The sequence below is a fragment of the Athalia rosae genome, chromosome 2 (genome assembly GCF_917208135.1).
Source record: "Athalia rosae chromosome 2, iyAthRosa1.1, whole genome shotgun sequence".
NCBI classification, from domain to species: Eukaryota; Metazoa; Arthropoda; class Insecta; order Hymenoptera; family Athaliidae; genus Athalia; species Athalia rosae.
Window position 1 is genome coordinate 28,848,626 of NC_064027.1, and position 16,299 is coordinate 28,864,924.

Consider the following 16,299-nt stretch of genomic DNA (forward strand, 5'->3'; position numbering starts at 1 on the left):
GCAGAGTGTCAACAAATTCAGTTGAATGCGGGAAAATTAAGGCAACTATACAGCGTATAAGGTAAGTATACTTGACGATCACCGCGTTGCAGATGATTATCATGATGCTGAACTTATTTAGACTAAACTGGCACGCAGTGTCCAATTAAATGTGCCTCAGGAAACTATCGGTAAACTCTTAACGAGCTGTACCAAAATAACCGCATAATTATGACGATCTTCTTTCTTTTATGCCATGGTAGTACAGATTGGCTCTAATTAACGAATATAACGTGCAACGTATATAGAGCTTATATTATAATTTACCTATGACACTATATAATAATTATTATTAATATTATTGTTATAAATATGTGCGTCCATACCTGATATAATAGAATAGATGGCGATGTAGATGATGATAATGATGATGATATGACGAACAGGAGCTATAGATATCTGTACAGGATCTGCAGTGCAGCAACGTGGTGGCGTGTCAGGTGTTCATATGGCATTTCAGGGTTAATGAGTCGCGAAAGAGGATGTTCTGCGAGGGCAATGTGTTTCCCATTAAATGCGTCCTGCGAACAGAGTTTAGGTATATGTTGTGGCTGATGCTATGATTGCAAGTAGTTATGGAAATCATCAATGCCCATACTACAAAGCACATGTATAACGAGCTAATCGTTATTTAATATCGGGGTCTGGATTTTCTAAAGAAATTATTAAGTATATATACCGCAAATTATATTACAAACAAGAACATATACCGATCCTCTCTGATGATGTGGAATTTTTTTATATTTGAATGAATGCAAAGATGCGTGTAAATATATACCTCCTATATAATATTAAAATTGCCAAACAGAATGAATTGATTGCGCTGAAATGGATGAGTTGAATGATAGCAACTGTAGCGCAATTAAATTAGATGCAAATTGAAATTTGCCTAAACTATACAACGAATTAGATGAAGGTATGAATATAGGTATAAGTTATACATACGTAGCACTGAAGAGTGAGGGAGTTAGAAATATAAAAAGATAGAGAGGGAACTCCCTTGTCTAAAGATGGCGACCAGCATCAACGAGCTTGAGTTCCTGGTAACGTCATTGGTTTGTTTCCCACCAACCAGAGGACGGGAATGTAAATTGCGGTACGGCCCATCCACCTCTGTAAGGGGCGAAAAGGGGATTACGATGTGAAGGGGAGAACAGATTTAAAAGCTTGTAGAACCTCGACAGTTTCTCCGTAACTTACGTCGTGTAAAGTCGACGTGATATAAACGCCTGTCAATCCCTCGTGTTCTATTCATGAATTATTATAATATAAAGTAAACGTTTCAACCCTCATATACAAATGATATGTATACGGTTGAAATACGAAGAGCAACAAATTTTTTTTTTCAAATCGAGCTTGTGCAAGTAACAGGAAAGTTGAATGATCTCCGGCAGGAATAAGAATAGAAAAGAAAAAACCGTTTTCAAGATAATCTGCAGTGCATAATCCAGTGCAATATGGTGATGGAATAACCAGTGCAAGGGGTGTTGGTAAGATGAGAATTAATCGCTGCAGTGACCGATTAAACTAGCAATCAAATTGATATCGATTATGTGTATATGAGCAGGTATGTATAAGTGTCCAGTGCCAACGATTTGAGATATATAAGGTACCTATAACAGTGAAATGATATATGAAGAAGACATAAGGGAATCAAACCGCGGTATATACACTCATAATAACACAAAGGAATATTAAAAAAACCAAAACTTACAATAATTATTGCGACCGCAATGGATGATCGTCCGATTGAGGAAACTGAGGTGGATGTCGGTTCGGCCAGTGATGAATTCGAGTCAACGTCGCCAATCGCAGAATCTCGGATAAGGCCGGTCCCTAAGCCTTTTACGATCGAGAGTTTGATCGGTACGAAGAACGATCACGGTATAACTTCAATATCCCATAAAAATCGGCATATATCAGAATTGGGGGACGTAGTGAGTGGAAACCCGGAACTGGACGCGCACCTAGACAACAGAGAACGAGAGTTAATCTATCAACAGAGGTGTCTCGCGACGGCCGCGAACGCCTTGCCAGGTATAATGAGAATTTTTGAGAGCTTTCCTTTTTTTCGTACACCGTACTATACGTGTATTGCACGACGATGGTACTGTGCGAATATGTCATAATTGTGTGTAATTATTAAAAAATCTGCATACCCGATATCCGGAGTATTTGATGAATTATTCGCACTTCAGGATTCGCGATGCCTTTGAGTCTTTACGGCGGTTGGTTGCCCATGCGAATGTACGGAGGTGGCGCAGCGGCTACGGGAAGTTCAATTCTGCCCCCTTTGCACCTTTCGGCGACATTTTCGTCCCAGCCGAATACCCTGCACCAGAATCAGCTGCAGGCGAACTTGAACCTCAACCTGAACCTCAGCCATCTGCACCAGAGCAGCGGTTACAGCGATTACAGTCAACACGCGAATCGACCTCTTCATTCCGCAGGTAGGAATTACATTTTGACCGACGAGAGCGACGACGACTGCAGAAGTCTTTCACCTGCAGCATCACCGGCTCTCCACGATCATCCATCGACATCACTGCTGCACCTAGGTGAGATTTCAGGCACGCAATTCTTCTCGATATATTTCTAGAATGATATGTGAGTCAGCTGCGCTGATTCCAAACCCTGAAAACAAGGACAAAAATCAACATTTGACGATTTGCACGTAAATTGAAGAATTGAAGTACCTATACGTTATCTCATTGCACACGCGAACTCCTGCATTCTTCGCAAACAATATTCACGTATGTTAAACATTTCTATTGAATGTGTAATTGTGTTTTTTTTTTTTTTATTTTTTCCCCCCTTTTCAGTCGCTCTTCAAAAAATTCACGGCGAGTCTGATATAAGTTCGAACAATGGTATATAAAAATGTGTACATATAATGTAATATTTTATACACTCACTGCACAGTAGCTTTTTGAATATGATTATCGATTTTCGATTATCGATCACCGATCAAAATGCGAAGATCGCGGGTATAGCGGCGGCGGTGGTGCTGTTGTTGTGCAGCATATGCAGCTGCTGCAGCGTGTCAAATGTGCAGCAGCATGTCGCTTATATAATCACACATCGTGATGTCTGACGCGTTCGTCATTCCGATGCACAAGTTTTTTCACGCCATGGTGCACACCAAACAACTAATAGAATAGTTACAATATAAATAAATAACAGCTAGAATGCAGCAGTGAACGAGAGAGCAAAATATTACATACTTATATACCTTATATATGTATAAGAATTAATGTCAAACAACCGCATGGTATATAGGATATATTATAATCAAGATATACCTTTAAACGATATGCATTCCACGACCGGTGCTATTAATATACAATCAAACTTGTTGTTTATGCTTCCGCTTATATAGCTACCGTTTTTAAATTACAATAAACTTGCACCCCCGCACGATACGATGATTGTATTAGAATATAATAAACGGCGATAAACATCAATCTAAATTATTTCTTGGAGTCCAAGTAACGTGTACAAGTAATAAATGTACATAGATATTCGATAGGGCTGTACATGTAACGCGCGCGAGTGAATTAGAATGAGGAGGAAAGATTAAAAGAAAGAATTACAAAGGGGTGAGCTGGAATATAAGAATTAAAAGAAAAAAATAAAAAAAATAAAAAAAAATAAAAAAATAAATGAATAAAATAAAATAAATCGAAGGAGAATAGCGTATTATAACATTGAGGAGTCACGTATTTTCGGGGTACCGGCGTGAATGAGAGATTGTCGTGCGAGTTATACCTGCAATTGATGTCCCGCCGACGACACTATTTTGTATTCATATGGGTAATCGTTCTGAGAACCTATCATTCATTTATGATATACCAAACGCTAACTGCTACTGCTGTTCCTCCAGTATGCGTGCATACAGCGCCTCGTATTGACCCTTATAGTATGGTACATTTGCCGCAGTGTACACGATGTCAGTTCGATATGTCGATACGCGAAATCCTAGTTTCGACGAATGGACCGAATTGAAACGTTTCCAAAAATCCGCGCACCGACGATATCTGAAAATAAATGAAAAAAAAAATTCGTTCATCGAATTCGGATACATGCATAAAACCAACATACGATCACCGCATGTATGCGTACCGACATCCAGACATCAATTAAAGTGCTCGTGCATTATACGCATATCACAACTGCAACTAATTAATTTCGTTTTCACTCGGCGTTTGACATTGCGAATTATTATTAGTCGTGCGTGAAATGCGCAGATATATGTATAGCTGCCTAATTGTGATCTACGCTTATAGCTGCCATATATGTATGTGTAACATTGGATCGGTAGCCGACAATAAAAGGGGAAATAAAATGATAATATTCGAATACCTTATAGAAAATATCGACGTTCACCAAATACACGGTTCAACGATTCTCGGTCTATACGATCAATTTTTTTTCTTCTCTTTTTTCTGAAGCTCTTTTTACCGCTGCGCTGCGCTGCTGCTTCTGCTGCTGTTTGACTCTTGCATGACGACCCGCCCTTACCGTGTACAACGCAAAATCCACTTGGGGTGATCCACTTTGGTCGACCGATAGCCAATGAATAGAAAAGCTGCATAAGGGAATAAGGAAATCAGACTGAACTTATAAACCGGAGGGCAGCAAGGGTCACGTGCTGACCTGACGAAAATAAAGACAAAAAAGAGAGAGAGAAAAAACTACACCCCCCCATAAATTCTGTCGTTTATAGTATACACGAGCGACGATAGCTCTGCGGTAATTTTATAAACGCGTCTGCATTATACGAAAGAAAAAAGAGAAGAGGGCATACATTTCATTATTGATCTGGAGTGATCCAGAATATTAAAATTGGGAGGGACTTGTATTGATAAAAAAGATTTGCGTAAATATTATAAAACGTGTTCACGTACCTGATGTGATTCCATTGTCGCGTAACGAAGTAATTTTAGAATCGTCATTTCTGCTGTAGAATCGGAGAGCGGTCGCGTATCGGGCGACAGCGAAGAGGATGTCGAGGGCGAAGTTGACGGGGACGGCGATGTCGAAGGAGACGGTGTTCCCGGATCGGATGGTCCCAGTTCCGGACTGGGAAGCGGAGGTGGAGATCGAGGGAGTTCGAGCAGCGGTAACAGCGGTAGCAAGGCCCGTCGTCGTCGAACAGCGTTCACGTCTGAGCAACTCCTTGAATTGGAGCGTGAATTTCACGCAAAAAAGTACCTGAGTTTAACGGAGAGATCGCACATCGCTCACGCTCTGAAGCTGTCCGAAGTCCAGGTGAAAATCTGGTTCCAAAATCGACGAGCGAAATGGAAGAGGGTGAAGGCCGGGCTCACAACGAGCGGTGCAGGTGGTTCAGCCGGTCGTCATCCGGGAGGTCAACATTCGGGAAACGGACCTAGAATAGTTGTTCCGATTCCGGTTCACGTTAGCCGACTCGCCGTTCGATCGCATCATCATCACATGGAAAAATGTTCGCAACCTGTGGGAGGCCAATCTTCTGGTTTTGGTCATGGATTGGTTGGTAATGGTTTGACGAACTGCGCAACCAGTCGTAGAATGAACGGTGCGGGTGGTATCGGTGCTGTTGGAGGTCATACGGGAAACACGACTTCTTTAGGTACCTTGCAGAATTCCTCGACTCCTGGAGGACTCAGAATTTTCTCCGGTGGGCAACAACAACCGTCGCAGCAGCAGCACGGAGAACCTTCGGCTAGGTAGTTTCTGTAAAATGATAAATTTAAATAATAATCACCTCAGTTGTTGATAAAATTTGATCAATCGATTTCTATATAACGTTCGTTCAATTTTTCTATAAAATTATATGCATATAAATATATATATATATAAACATAATGTAAAAAAATAATTGTACATATGAACAAATAAACCCGCGGTATGGGTACCAAATCTCCGATACTTGTATAATAATATGTTGAGCCAACTGTATGGGGAATTAACCGATGAACAAAGGAAAGAACATAAATGTATTCAAAGGAAGACGCACCCAGAGATCATTCGTATAGCCGATAAAAATCTTTTGTAAGCGGATTTAGGAAAATACCAATTTAGATATTATACCTAGCTACCTCGAGTATATGGGTAAGTAACTTATTGTTAATCTGAAACGTCGGAATCAAAAAAACCCTTCACAGCTTCACGACGTCTCCACACTCGGAAATTTTTTTCATGTAATCTACTCAAAAATCGTACTCAACGTGTATATCAAAAAACCCTTCCTATATGTTACATGAGTATAGTCCCTCCAAACAATTGATCTATTCCTATATCATGAGTTCTGGTTACTGGAATGATAACATATTATTTCCATTATATTGATACTACGAGATGATCCATAATCTTTTCTTTGTACCATCGATTCAATATAGTATACACTTGAATTGAACCACGAATTTTCTTCATCGAGATATCTATATTTTTCTTCTCCGGAAAGTGAAAAATTGGCGATAACTCGATCAATTTAATAGATAAATCCATTTGGATTGAGGATTGGAATTCCTGAGATCAAAATACATAAGAATACAGAACCCATGAAAAAAAAATTCGAATTTTTACCCCAAAATCGAAAAAACTCCAAGGGGTACCCCATTGGATTTTTTTCGATTTTTGGGCTAAAAATGAAGTATTTAAAAAATCGACCGTATGGCACTTTTCTTACGTATTTTGACCTCAGGAATCCGAATCTGAAAGAAAAATTGATCTATTTCTAAAATTGACCGAGTTATCTCCAATTTTCAGCTTTTTGGGGTCAAAAATAAAAAATTGATTTTTCAATCTATCTTTATGTATTTTGATCTCAGAAATCCGAATCTGGAAGTAAAATTGATCTATCTGCAAAAATGACCGAGTTATCCCTATTTTTAGGCATTTTTTGGCATAAATTGGAGGATATCTCGAAGGGAAAAAATCGTAGCTCAATTTGGACGACGGATTCATGTTTCTGAGGTCAAAATACATAAGAAAAGTGCCATACGATCAATTTTTAAAAATAAAAATTTTTGGCCAAAATTTGAAAAAATCGTAAGGGGTACCCCTTGGAAAAATCTCAAATTTTGGCCAAAAATTTTTATTTTTTAAAATTGATCGTATGGCACTTTTCTTATGTATTTTGACCTCAGGAACACGAATCCGTTGTCCAAAATGAGCTACGATTTTTTCCCGTCGAGATATCCTCAAATTTATGCCCCAAAAAGTGAAAAATTGGCGATAACTCGATTAATTTCATAGATAGACTAATTTAACTTGTGATTTCAGATTCCTGAGGGCAAAATACATAAGGATAGCATATAAAATAAAATTTTTTTTTTTTACCCAAAATCGACAAAATTTCAAGGGGTACCCCTTTGGATTTTTTCAATTTTTGGGCCAAAAATGAAGAATTTTTAAAATCGATTACATTTTTCTAACATAATTTTACCTCAGGAATACAAGTCCATCGGTTAAATTGAGCTACGAATTTCTCCCATTGAAATATCCTTGATTTTTCACTTTTTGAATCGATAAATTGGCGATAAATGGATCAATTTTATAAGGCTCGTCTCGTTTTATATATATATTTCTATAATAGATTATTGTTAATATTACCATTATCATTATCGTCATCACTATCATCGTTATATGATTAATATATACCGTAAAAAAGGATAACCTCAGCAACAAAAGTAAAAAAAATAAAATAAAACAACTAATTACAATCCCGCGGCGTATAATTATACATATGTATATTATGTATTTATGTACAAAAAATATGAAGTAAAATAAAAATGTTATTCAGTAATAATTTCTATACAATCGCCGCGCATATAATCGTGTTATAATACGAGGTATAATATTTGAATGATCATCGATATTTAATAAATTGATTACTTTGTGTATATTACATACAGACGAACTGCATTATTTATTTCTGTTCATATTATTGTTATATCCATATTGCATATGAAAAATTACCGACTAAAATCGGGAACTATGAAAAAAAAAGAGGAACACGAGACGTATTGCCTTTTGGAAAAAAAAACGAAGAGGAATTGAAGAGTATTGGAAATAGAAGCTGCAAAGGGACAAACTTTATACCTATTTTGGTTCGCAGAGGAATGGGTCCACGATACACAGTATTTTGACAATCATTTGTCGATACGCGAATGGATCGCATTGTCCTTGCAGCGAAGAAAAGACGTTCCTAAAATCATACCCCATACAGCACCCAACAACACAACATCCAACAGATAGTTATTATAGCCCCCTTCAAACGAGATCACGCCCCGGTGTCAATTTCCTCCCTTCCCTTCCTTTCAAAGTCACTAACTGCTTACGCCGTTAGCCATACAGCTACCGCAGGTATTGTAAAACGTGCTACGTTGCGTCACTTTTGATTCCCGACTGGTCCTTTTTTGACTACCTCCTCTACTAAACGCGTATACCTATACACGTATACCGGAGCTTGCACCTCCCCGGAGAATTTTCGATCTCTGTTCGTTCCTTTGCTGAAGTTCGGCTGTACGTATACGATACTACCTATTCGCCAGGGTGTAACGTTTCAAAGGGCAGCTCGTGAGCGTTGTACGTGAAAAAAAAAAAAAAAAAAAAAAAAAAAAAGGAGGAGAAATAAAAGAACCGATTTGGGCCGGTCGACTGGCATAAGGCCCTCTATATACTTTGTAGGCGTGACTCCATATGCCACCTTATAATATTGCGTGGGTATCTAGGATATACCCTGTTGGAATACGCGTGTGTACGTTCACGAGTCAAAACTAACAATGGTAAAGGTATAGGTAGTGACAGCTAGGTAACGTTATACAACTTTACATTGCGCCGATTTAACGCTCCGCGATAATTACCTGTGACAAGCTATGCAGTTTCTACGATATAACTTAGAGCCAACAACGATATACGTATACCGCATACTCGTAAGAGTATAGTATGTATACATGCTGCAGTTGGTATCCGGAATGCAATAAAATAATGCATATACCTACATACGTATAAGTTACATGCACGAATATTGCTACACCGCCCACTTGAAACACGCAGAAAGAAATAAGGGATGCATCCCGCGCTCAGGTAAATCTTACGCCTAATTTATCCAATAATACCGGGGGTTTGGTCGGTTCGTTCGAAACTCACATGGTAGATCGTCACGTACACATACATTATGTACGTACGTACGTACGTACACCGCACCTATACGCATAGTCCTATAGTACGCGTACACTATGTATATGAGATCGTTTACGTCCGCGAAAAATATATTGTGCAGGGTATATTATATACGCAGCGCCAGGTGTGCGGCAAAAAAATTTAATAGGGGCAAGGGGGCATTATACTAATCGTACGGATCCGCACGTACGATAATACATCAAACTATTATAGGTGAGTCCTTTTCGATTCTTGTACGAATTGATCGAAGAAATGTGTGCGAAATTAAAAGTGAAAATAATTCTTGACTTGGAAATCGGGTTTCTTTTCGGAACTTTCCTCGCACATGTCAGCAATTACGGGTATACCTGTACACAAGCCTGAGTATCATATACACCCTTGTTGTAAACATACGCACGAGAATTAGACGCAGGCCAGGTAAGGTAAACGCATCGTCAGAATACGAGGGGGTTGAGAAGAGTGAGAGAAAAGTTATACGAATGGGGAAGTGGGGGGAGAATGTCGTAACGAGGGATACGGGGGGGGGAACTAGAGGGCTCGGGGGGGAAGCAGAGGGGGGTAAGTTAAGGGCAGATTCGTTCGGTGTCCCCTAGGTGGGCGTGTCAGGACGAGGAGATGATTTATTTCTTACGGTAGTCGTAACTCGTAACTATATACCGAGATCTATACTGTAAACGACCGCCGCGCGCACGGTCTTTTGCGGATTGCAAATTGTCATAATGCACTACCAGATCCATTGTGTTCGGGTCCATATTATAAGAGAAGTATATATATATAATACTATATGTATGTGTGCACAACCGTGCACAACGTATTCGAATATGGCAAAAAAGAAAATTTGAGCATTTTAATGACGACGATGATAACGATACGATGATTTTTCATCCGCTTGTACGTGGTTTCAAATCGCTCCTACAAAGTCATCGGCGGTTGATTTTGCGAAAACGCACGGGGATGAGTTGAATCGCAGGTCATATTGTTCGGGGTATTAAATTTTTCCCATGGTTCGGCGGGACGCGGACCATTTTTCCCCCGATTTGCTTACCCCGATTTGAGAAGTGAGTATCTACGCGTACGGCTAGTGACCATGAAATCGGGACGAGAGCTCTGGGAGAACGTGGAACTGTTCGAGAGCGCGACGAATTCGTAACCTCGGGGCGCAACTGTCTGCCCTGTAGCACCCGTGTAAGCACGCACTGTCTCGTCAGGTCCCCTCCGCGTCTTCTTCTTCCTCCTCCTCCTCCTCCTCCTCTTCTTCTTCTTCCTTTTTTCTTCTTATTCCTACAGTTGATGAATAAAACAATGCCATATTACAATCACATATATAGTATAATTCAGACGCAGAAACGCGTTGACGAAACGACGAAATAATTTATTGCAGATTTACTCGTAGATCTCTGGGTGGATCAGGTGGAGGGTTTATAAATTCCGATCCCACATGCTTTGGGCTTCACGACAATTCATTGTCCAACAAATAAAGTAGCTAGATATTTTTGAAATTTTTGTTCAAAGTTTTTGCGATCGTATATCTTACGAAACTAACTGCAGGTATAACGTGAACTCAAAAGTAGAATAAAGTGAAAAGGGGTTGAGAGCTGCTGTACGCGAACTCCACTCGACGTATAACATCAACTTTATATACAAACAACAAAGGAACGTATACGATGCTGCAGCGATATCGAGAAAGGGATATTCCCAAGTTTCATCTATGAAACCCCACTTCCCTGAATAGCCGCATATAACTTAACAAGAGTATACGTATAACAAACAAGATTATAGTTTGCTAAAACCCGGTCCACTCAGGAAATATATCATCGTTGTTATGATATATTCAGGAACTCTTGAATTTCGAGGTCGAATTAAGAGAAACTAGGAACTCACCATAGAACGTTCCCTACGTCATATCAATGATTCCGGATACACCATTCTCGGCATAGTGCAGGCCGTGGTCGATCCGCGCTGCACTTAAATACATCCGCAACAATAGAGCCGGAATTATTGTGGGACTTTCAGATTTCGTCGTATACCTATAATATGTTGTGATAATGACGGGGTTCAACGGTTAACCCCGTGACTCCCCTTGGACCCATAAAGGTCACGTGGCTGACAAACAATACGCGTAGATACATACCTATATGTACATGTATACAAATACACCGGTATACTTGGCTTTTAGTTTTGGACTTCTGTCTTCTAGGTTTCCCCGGCCACTTAGCAGAATCCTTGTGGTCGCCAAACCTCAGGCCTTACAGCCGCTGTAATAATTGTTCATACGTATATCAGTTAGCGAAAAAGAATCTACGTAGTATATACGCCCCGATTCAACCGTCGAGACAAATTGAATTCGCATCGTCGCAGAAATTTCTGACTTTATAATTATTATGTTACGTGCTAATTAATATGCAATGTATACATGTATATACTTGATATTGGCTTGCTGTAGGACTTATGTATGTGTGTGTACAGCTAAAATATACGTGATATAGGTATTATGCCGCGTATAATCGACACCATTAAACTCGCTAAATGTCTGACCGGGTCTGGTTGTAGCTACTTCTTCATTCTTAGTTGAAAGGCAAAGAAGGATCTTTTTAAGTCGCGCGCATAATCCAGAGGCGTCCGAATGATCGATCCAAGTATGTTGCAGAATATTAATTAGCGTCGAACGACTTGATCCTACGTTCAGCGGTATATGTATGTATACGCGTTATATGTAATATAGACTCAGGAATATCATCGCGACGATCGATCGTTATATCGGTGTAGGTGTGAGTTATGTACATGAGTATAGTTATGTATAGCTTGTTAGCGAAAATTTTCAAAACACGTACCGCAGGACATAAAAAGAACACTAAATATATTGCAACAGACGTATATACCTCATATACTCGCATCGCACAATTATCATAAGATCTATACGATTTCGCGTTATTCAAGTTTCTCATCTCGTTCAAAGAAACTTTTCGAGTTTCTGATTTCGATATGATCTCTGAAATTTTGCTACCTCACGCGAAACATCTATGATTCTCGTTAAAAGAATGCAATTTCAAAAAAATTCCTCCTTTCTTTGGATTTTCATCAACTGCAACTCGTACATTATAATTCCTACCATGTTAAAAATTTCTTTGATCTTTTTTTTTCTTCATTATCTTTGAGTCCAACGTGAAAAAAAAAATCAGTAAATTGATTGAACATCTTTTTCGGCAGCCTGTATATTTTTAATGAGAAACTGATCTTACGATTGACCTCGTGGGAAAAATCAAAGATCCAAATCACGTTTAGTTTCTAAATCGAGATGAAAACCACTGTTGGATACTAATCGGTGTCACCGCGCGGGATCTAATTGAGAGAGGAAAAAACTAAAAGCCGATTGGATAAAAAGAGGGAACGATAGTGTATCAGCTATAGCTATGTATACCTACAGTTATAGCGCACATATGTGTTCGACTTGAGGAGCCGGAGACATCGTGCAGGAGAGGCGAATGGTTGGAAGTTTGGGATCAAGTAGCAACGTCGAGTGCCGCAAGGAATCGAGGATTCGGGGCTTCGAGAGGGAGAGGGAGAGGGAGAGGGAAAAGGAGAGGGAGAGGGAGAGGGATCGGATAATCGTATAGCGGTACGAGGGAATCGAGTCATAAGCTGCTGCTGCGATGGGGGGAACTGAAACGAGTGAAACCGCCTGGATGTAATTGCCGCGGTAGGCGGACCCCGGCGACGCTTCGTGCCGGTAGGCGTGGTTGTCTGATTATACCGCGGTATGATATCTACTCCACCACTTCGCGTCGTTATTATCCCCCGACGTTTCTGAATCCAAATCCCAATCCAGAATCCCACATGCGGCTACAATCTGAAACCAAGGAATAACGTCAATAACCCTCCAGAATTACTTAAGAATAACAGTTATTGAATTATATTTCATTCGATTATACATAGAAACGAATTTCGACTGATTTGATCCGAGAGTTATGGTAAATTAAAACCCCTATCCGAATCAAGGGTTGATGGTAATTCGTTAGTTTCACGCCTGCAACAACGCGTGGACATATGAATGAATTTTTAATTCACACAACGTGCGATATTCAGAGGGGGTTTTGTAGACGGGCGCGCGATTTTACACACTCACTCCAAACTGATATTCCGCATGCAGGGTGCGGATCTCCTCGACGTGTATACATTCCCTCGAGGGTTGAACGTTTGATAATCAAATTTCATGGTGTATTGTAGGTATAATTTAACGTCCCGGGGTAATACGACATCTCGAAAAAGCACGGTAAGAGGAATCGCAGCCTCGCCGTAGATTTTTATTCCCTTTAGCGATCTGAGACCAAAGAAGAGAAAAAAAATATATACGTACATATTATACGCGTTCTATAAACTAAACAGGGACTACCGAGGAGAAAAGGTTGCGGGCAACCGTTTATATGCGACATTTATTCGACGGTCAATTGCTGCATGCCCAAGGCAAGCAGCAGCAGCAGAAACAGAAGCAGCAGCCAGCAATGCTGAGTCAACTTTTGGGTGTCCACGAGTTTTCCACTCTCCACCTATACGCTATATTCGCGGTTTCCAGCTATGTACCGTAAAACTATCGCCCTTTACGTTAAACGTTCGTCCTTGATAAACTCACCCTGGACCATTCCTCCGCAGCCTATGTACGTGGGTATATACGGTATACGTTTCAGGCGATAAAAAAAGAGTCCAGTCAGCGGGGCGCGGCGACCAAAAGTATACGTACACATCTATATACTCATAGGATGTATATAAACGGAAGATTCCCCATGGCGCGAGAAACGGACTTGATCCGTATAAGGTCAAATTCGTGTTTATAAGTTAATATCTACGTATGCATTTGTTGTTAAATTCACCACCTACAGGTATTAATTACAGCTGCATACAATCCTCGACTCTAATTTCTAGAACGTGGTGCGCAATTCATAATTTATGATCCCTTATGTATGTAATGTATAGTCAAGTTCTTTAGTAGTCACCTAATCTATAGAATAGCTGCAATTATTTCCTCGTTAAAAAGTTGTTACCCTTTTAACGCATACGCGTAGTGGGCATGAGTATATATATACCTGTATATGCACATCTGAAAGTACATAAGGAATAAAATCGATGTACGATCCACAGGTACAACGAATTATTAGCTATAATATACATACATATACCCAAGTTATCGGTATGTATATGCATGGGTCGTGTCTCTGATATATACCTATAATCTGATAATGAGTTACGAACAAATGTATTTACTATTCATCGATTAGGCTATCGCCTATTGTACATATATAAGTATATACTATACCTATATTCGTCGTCGCAGGATGTACGCGAGCATCGCGTGGGCGGTTCTCCAATTTGCCAAGTCGAGCCGATAGATCTCCCCCTGGTTCATACAGTGATCGGACTCTCGCCCTTCAGAGTAAAGGACTTTTTTATCTGATTTAGGCAGCATCGTTTTCCTTCCCTCCCTTAATGAAAGGCCATGACCTGGCAAAATTAAAATTCAATGAGCCAAACTCTTATCGGATGTGATACACTGTAAGGTAACAATTGATATATATTTTATCAATTGAGCCGTTAATTATTGATGACTAATAAATAACTCGATTTCCATGTTAGGAAAAAAGGACAAAAAATTTACGAGGATATGACGAAGGTGTATGAGTATTTAAATTCATTGTTCTCCATGAATAAACAAACCACACCGAAGAGGCAGCAGCGTCAGCAGTGCAGCAGGTATAATAAGTTTTACCTTTATTTTTGTATGCAGACGGAGTTCAGAGTGTCCCGTGGCGGCGCGGTCTTGGCAAAGGAATAAGGATGTAGGGAGAGCACCCGTAACTCGCGTAGTAAGACGGATTTATAAATTAATGGTAGAAAGCTTCAGCTGAGATGCCCACGGGAGCTGACAGTGAAATCGTAAAAAGGGTTGGGCCCCGGTCTAACTCATCATTGATTACAATCTGCGCGTGTATAGTTATATACAGTCATATAAATTGAAAGAATTAGATATACCGCCTATACATGTAATACGAGAAATTTGAAAAGAAAAAAAATTTATACAAGTAGCCAAAAATTATACCCAATCCATGTACATACCGGTTTATGTATATTCTTTTAAAACATGATCACCGTAATTATATATCTAAAGTATTTGCTCGTATAATTATCAACGTCGAACTCTTTTTTCGCTGTTTCACATGGAATATGTATATATATATACCTGTGTATATACCTATATAACCATGTTATTACCTGCACGTAACGTTTTACCCAATACCAGATACGGTATATGCAATACGAGAATCGGGAATGTAATCGAAAGCTTGCGCTTTCATTCACACGTGAATAATAGACGAAGGGGTTGTATGGGGCAGCTCAGGGGATTCGTAAAGAAGGGGGTGATCGTATATATGTATACGATTTGTAATATACGCAAGGGCAGGAGGGTAAAGGGATGTGTGTTGCATGGCACCGCGTGCGGGGTGAATTACACTTATTGTTAATGATAGCCAACTGCGGACGGTTCGCGGTTACTTCACAGTAATTCGCCCCTGGAAATATAGTATAGGTATATGCTCGCTACGTCGATATCGTATGCGCTAATCGTTATACTCCAAGCAAGGCTAAAAACTCGCCCATTATATTATACGTATTATTATACGAATCGCGAATATATGTATAATATCGCATATAGCTAACTAACCGTATTATCATCTCCATTATTCACCGACTTGAAGCTCATCCTTAAACTCGCCCATCATTGAAATTCCTCTTACCCTGAATAATTGAAAAGCGCGTTATATTATACATAGATATATATGAACGTTAGATAAAATACGAGGGCCATTATAAGGTGTGGGCATGTTAAAATTATCATACATATTGGGTCGGGTGTCAAGATGCCGCTATGAAGATATGAGAATCCAAAGGCATTCTATTATCTAAGCAAACAAGCGATAAACATCAGGTCAGGTAAGAACGCCCACGCCGAAATTATTGGACGGTCAAAATACAGATTCTAATTCGTGTTGCCGGTTTATCCAGACATGTATGTATGGTATATGAAGTATGTACCCATGT

At 39.7% G+C, this 16,299-nt stretch overlaps 1 protein-coding gene and 3 long non-coding RNA genes across 5 annotated transcripts; 1 reads left to right on the top strand and 3 right to left on the bottom strand.

Moving 5' to 3' along the window:
* Positions 1-371: 371 nt before the first annotated feature.
* LOC125499827 lies at positions 372-1,887 on the bottom strand. Its single transcript, XR_007276828.1, has 3 exons — positions 1,754-1,887; positions 985-1,152; positions 372-560 (listed from the first exon to the last, which is right to left on the bottom strand). It is a non-coding gene; the product is annotated as an uncharacterized LOC125499827 (long non-coding RNA).
* On the top strand, positions 1,235-6,578 carry LOC105693139 (homeobox protein GBX-2). Its single transcript, XM_012412852.3, has 3 exons — positions 1,235-2,076; positions 2,238-2,597; positions 5,006-6,578. The coding sequence occupies exons 1-3, from the start codon at positions 1,773-1,775 to the stop codon at positions 5,752-5,754; spliced, it is 1,413 nt and encodes a 470-aa protein (XP_012268275.2). The 5' UTR covers positions 1,235-1,772; the 3' UTR covers positions 5,755-6,578.
* Positions 2,558-5,114, bottom strand: LOC125499826. Of its 2 annotated transcripts, XR_007276827.1 has the most exons (4): positions 4,947-5,114; positions 4,402-4,627; positions 3,808-4,076; positions 2,558-2,673 (listed from the first exon to the last, which is right to left on the bottom strand). It is a non-coding gene; the product is annotated as an uncharacterized LOC125499826 (long non-coding RNA). The 2 variants fall into 2 exon arrangements; XR_007276826.1 differs by having other exon boundaries at positions 2,558-4,076.
* On the bottom strand, positions 5,624-11,595 carry LOC110117438. The gene is made up of 4 exons (XR_002306056.2): positions 11,342-11,595; positions 11,092-11,237; positions 10,256-10,491; positions 5,624-5,757 (listed from the first exon to the last, which is right to left on the bottom strand). It is a non-coding gene; the product is annotated as an uncharacterized LOC110117438 (long non-coding RNA).
* Positions 11,596-16,299: the final 4,704 nt, after the last annotated feature.

Coding starts and splice junctions, on each gene's coding strand:
- LOC105693139 (XM_012412852.3), top strand. CDS start 1,773: ATGGATGATCGTCCGATTGAGGAAACTGAGGTGGATGTCGGTTCGGCC. Junction 2,077..2,237: donor GGCCGCGAACGCCTTGCCAG/GTATAATGAGAA, acceptor TTCGCACTTCAG/GATTCGCGATGCCTTTGAGT. Junction 2,598..5,005: donor GACATCACTGCTGCACCTAG/GTGAGATTTCAG, acceptor TTTCTGCTGTAG/AATCGGAGAGCGGTCGCGTA.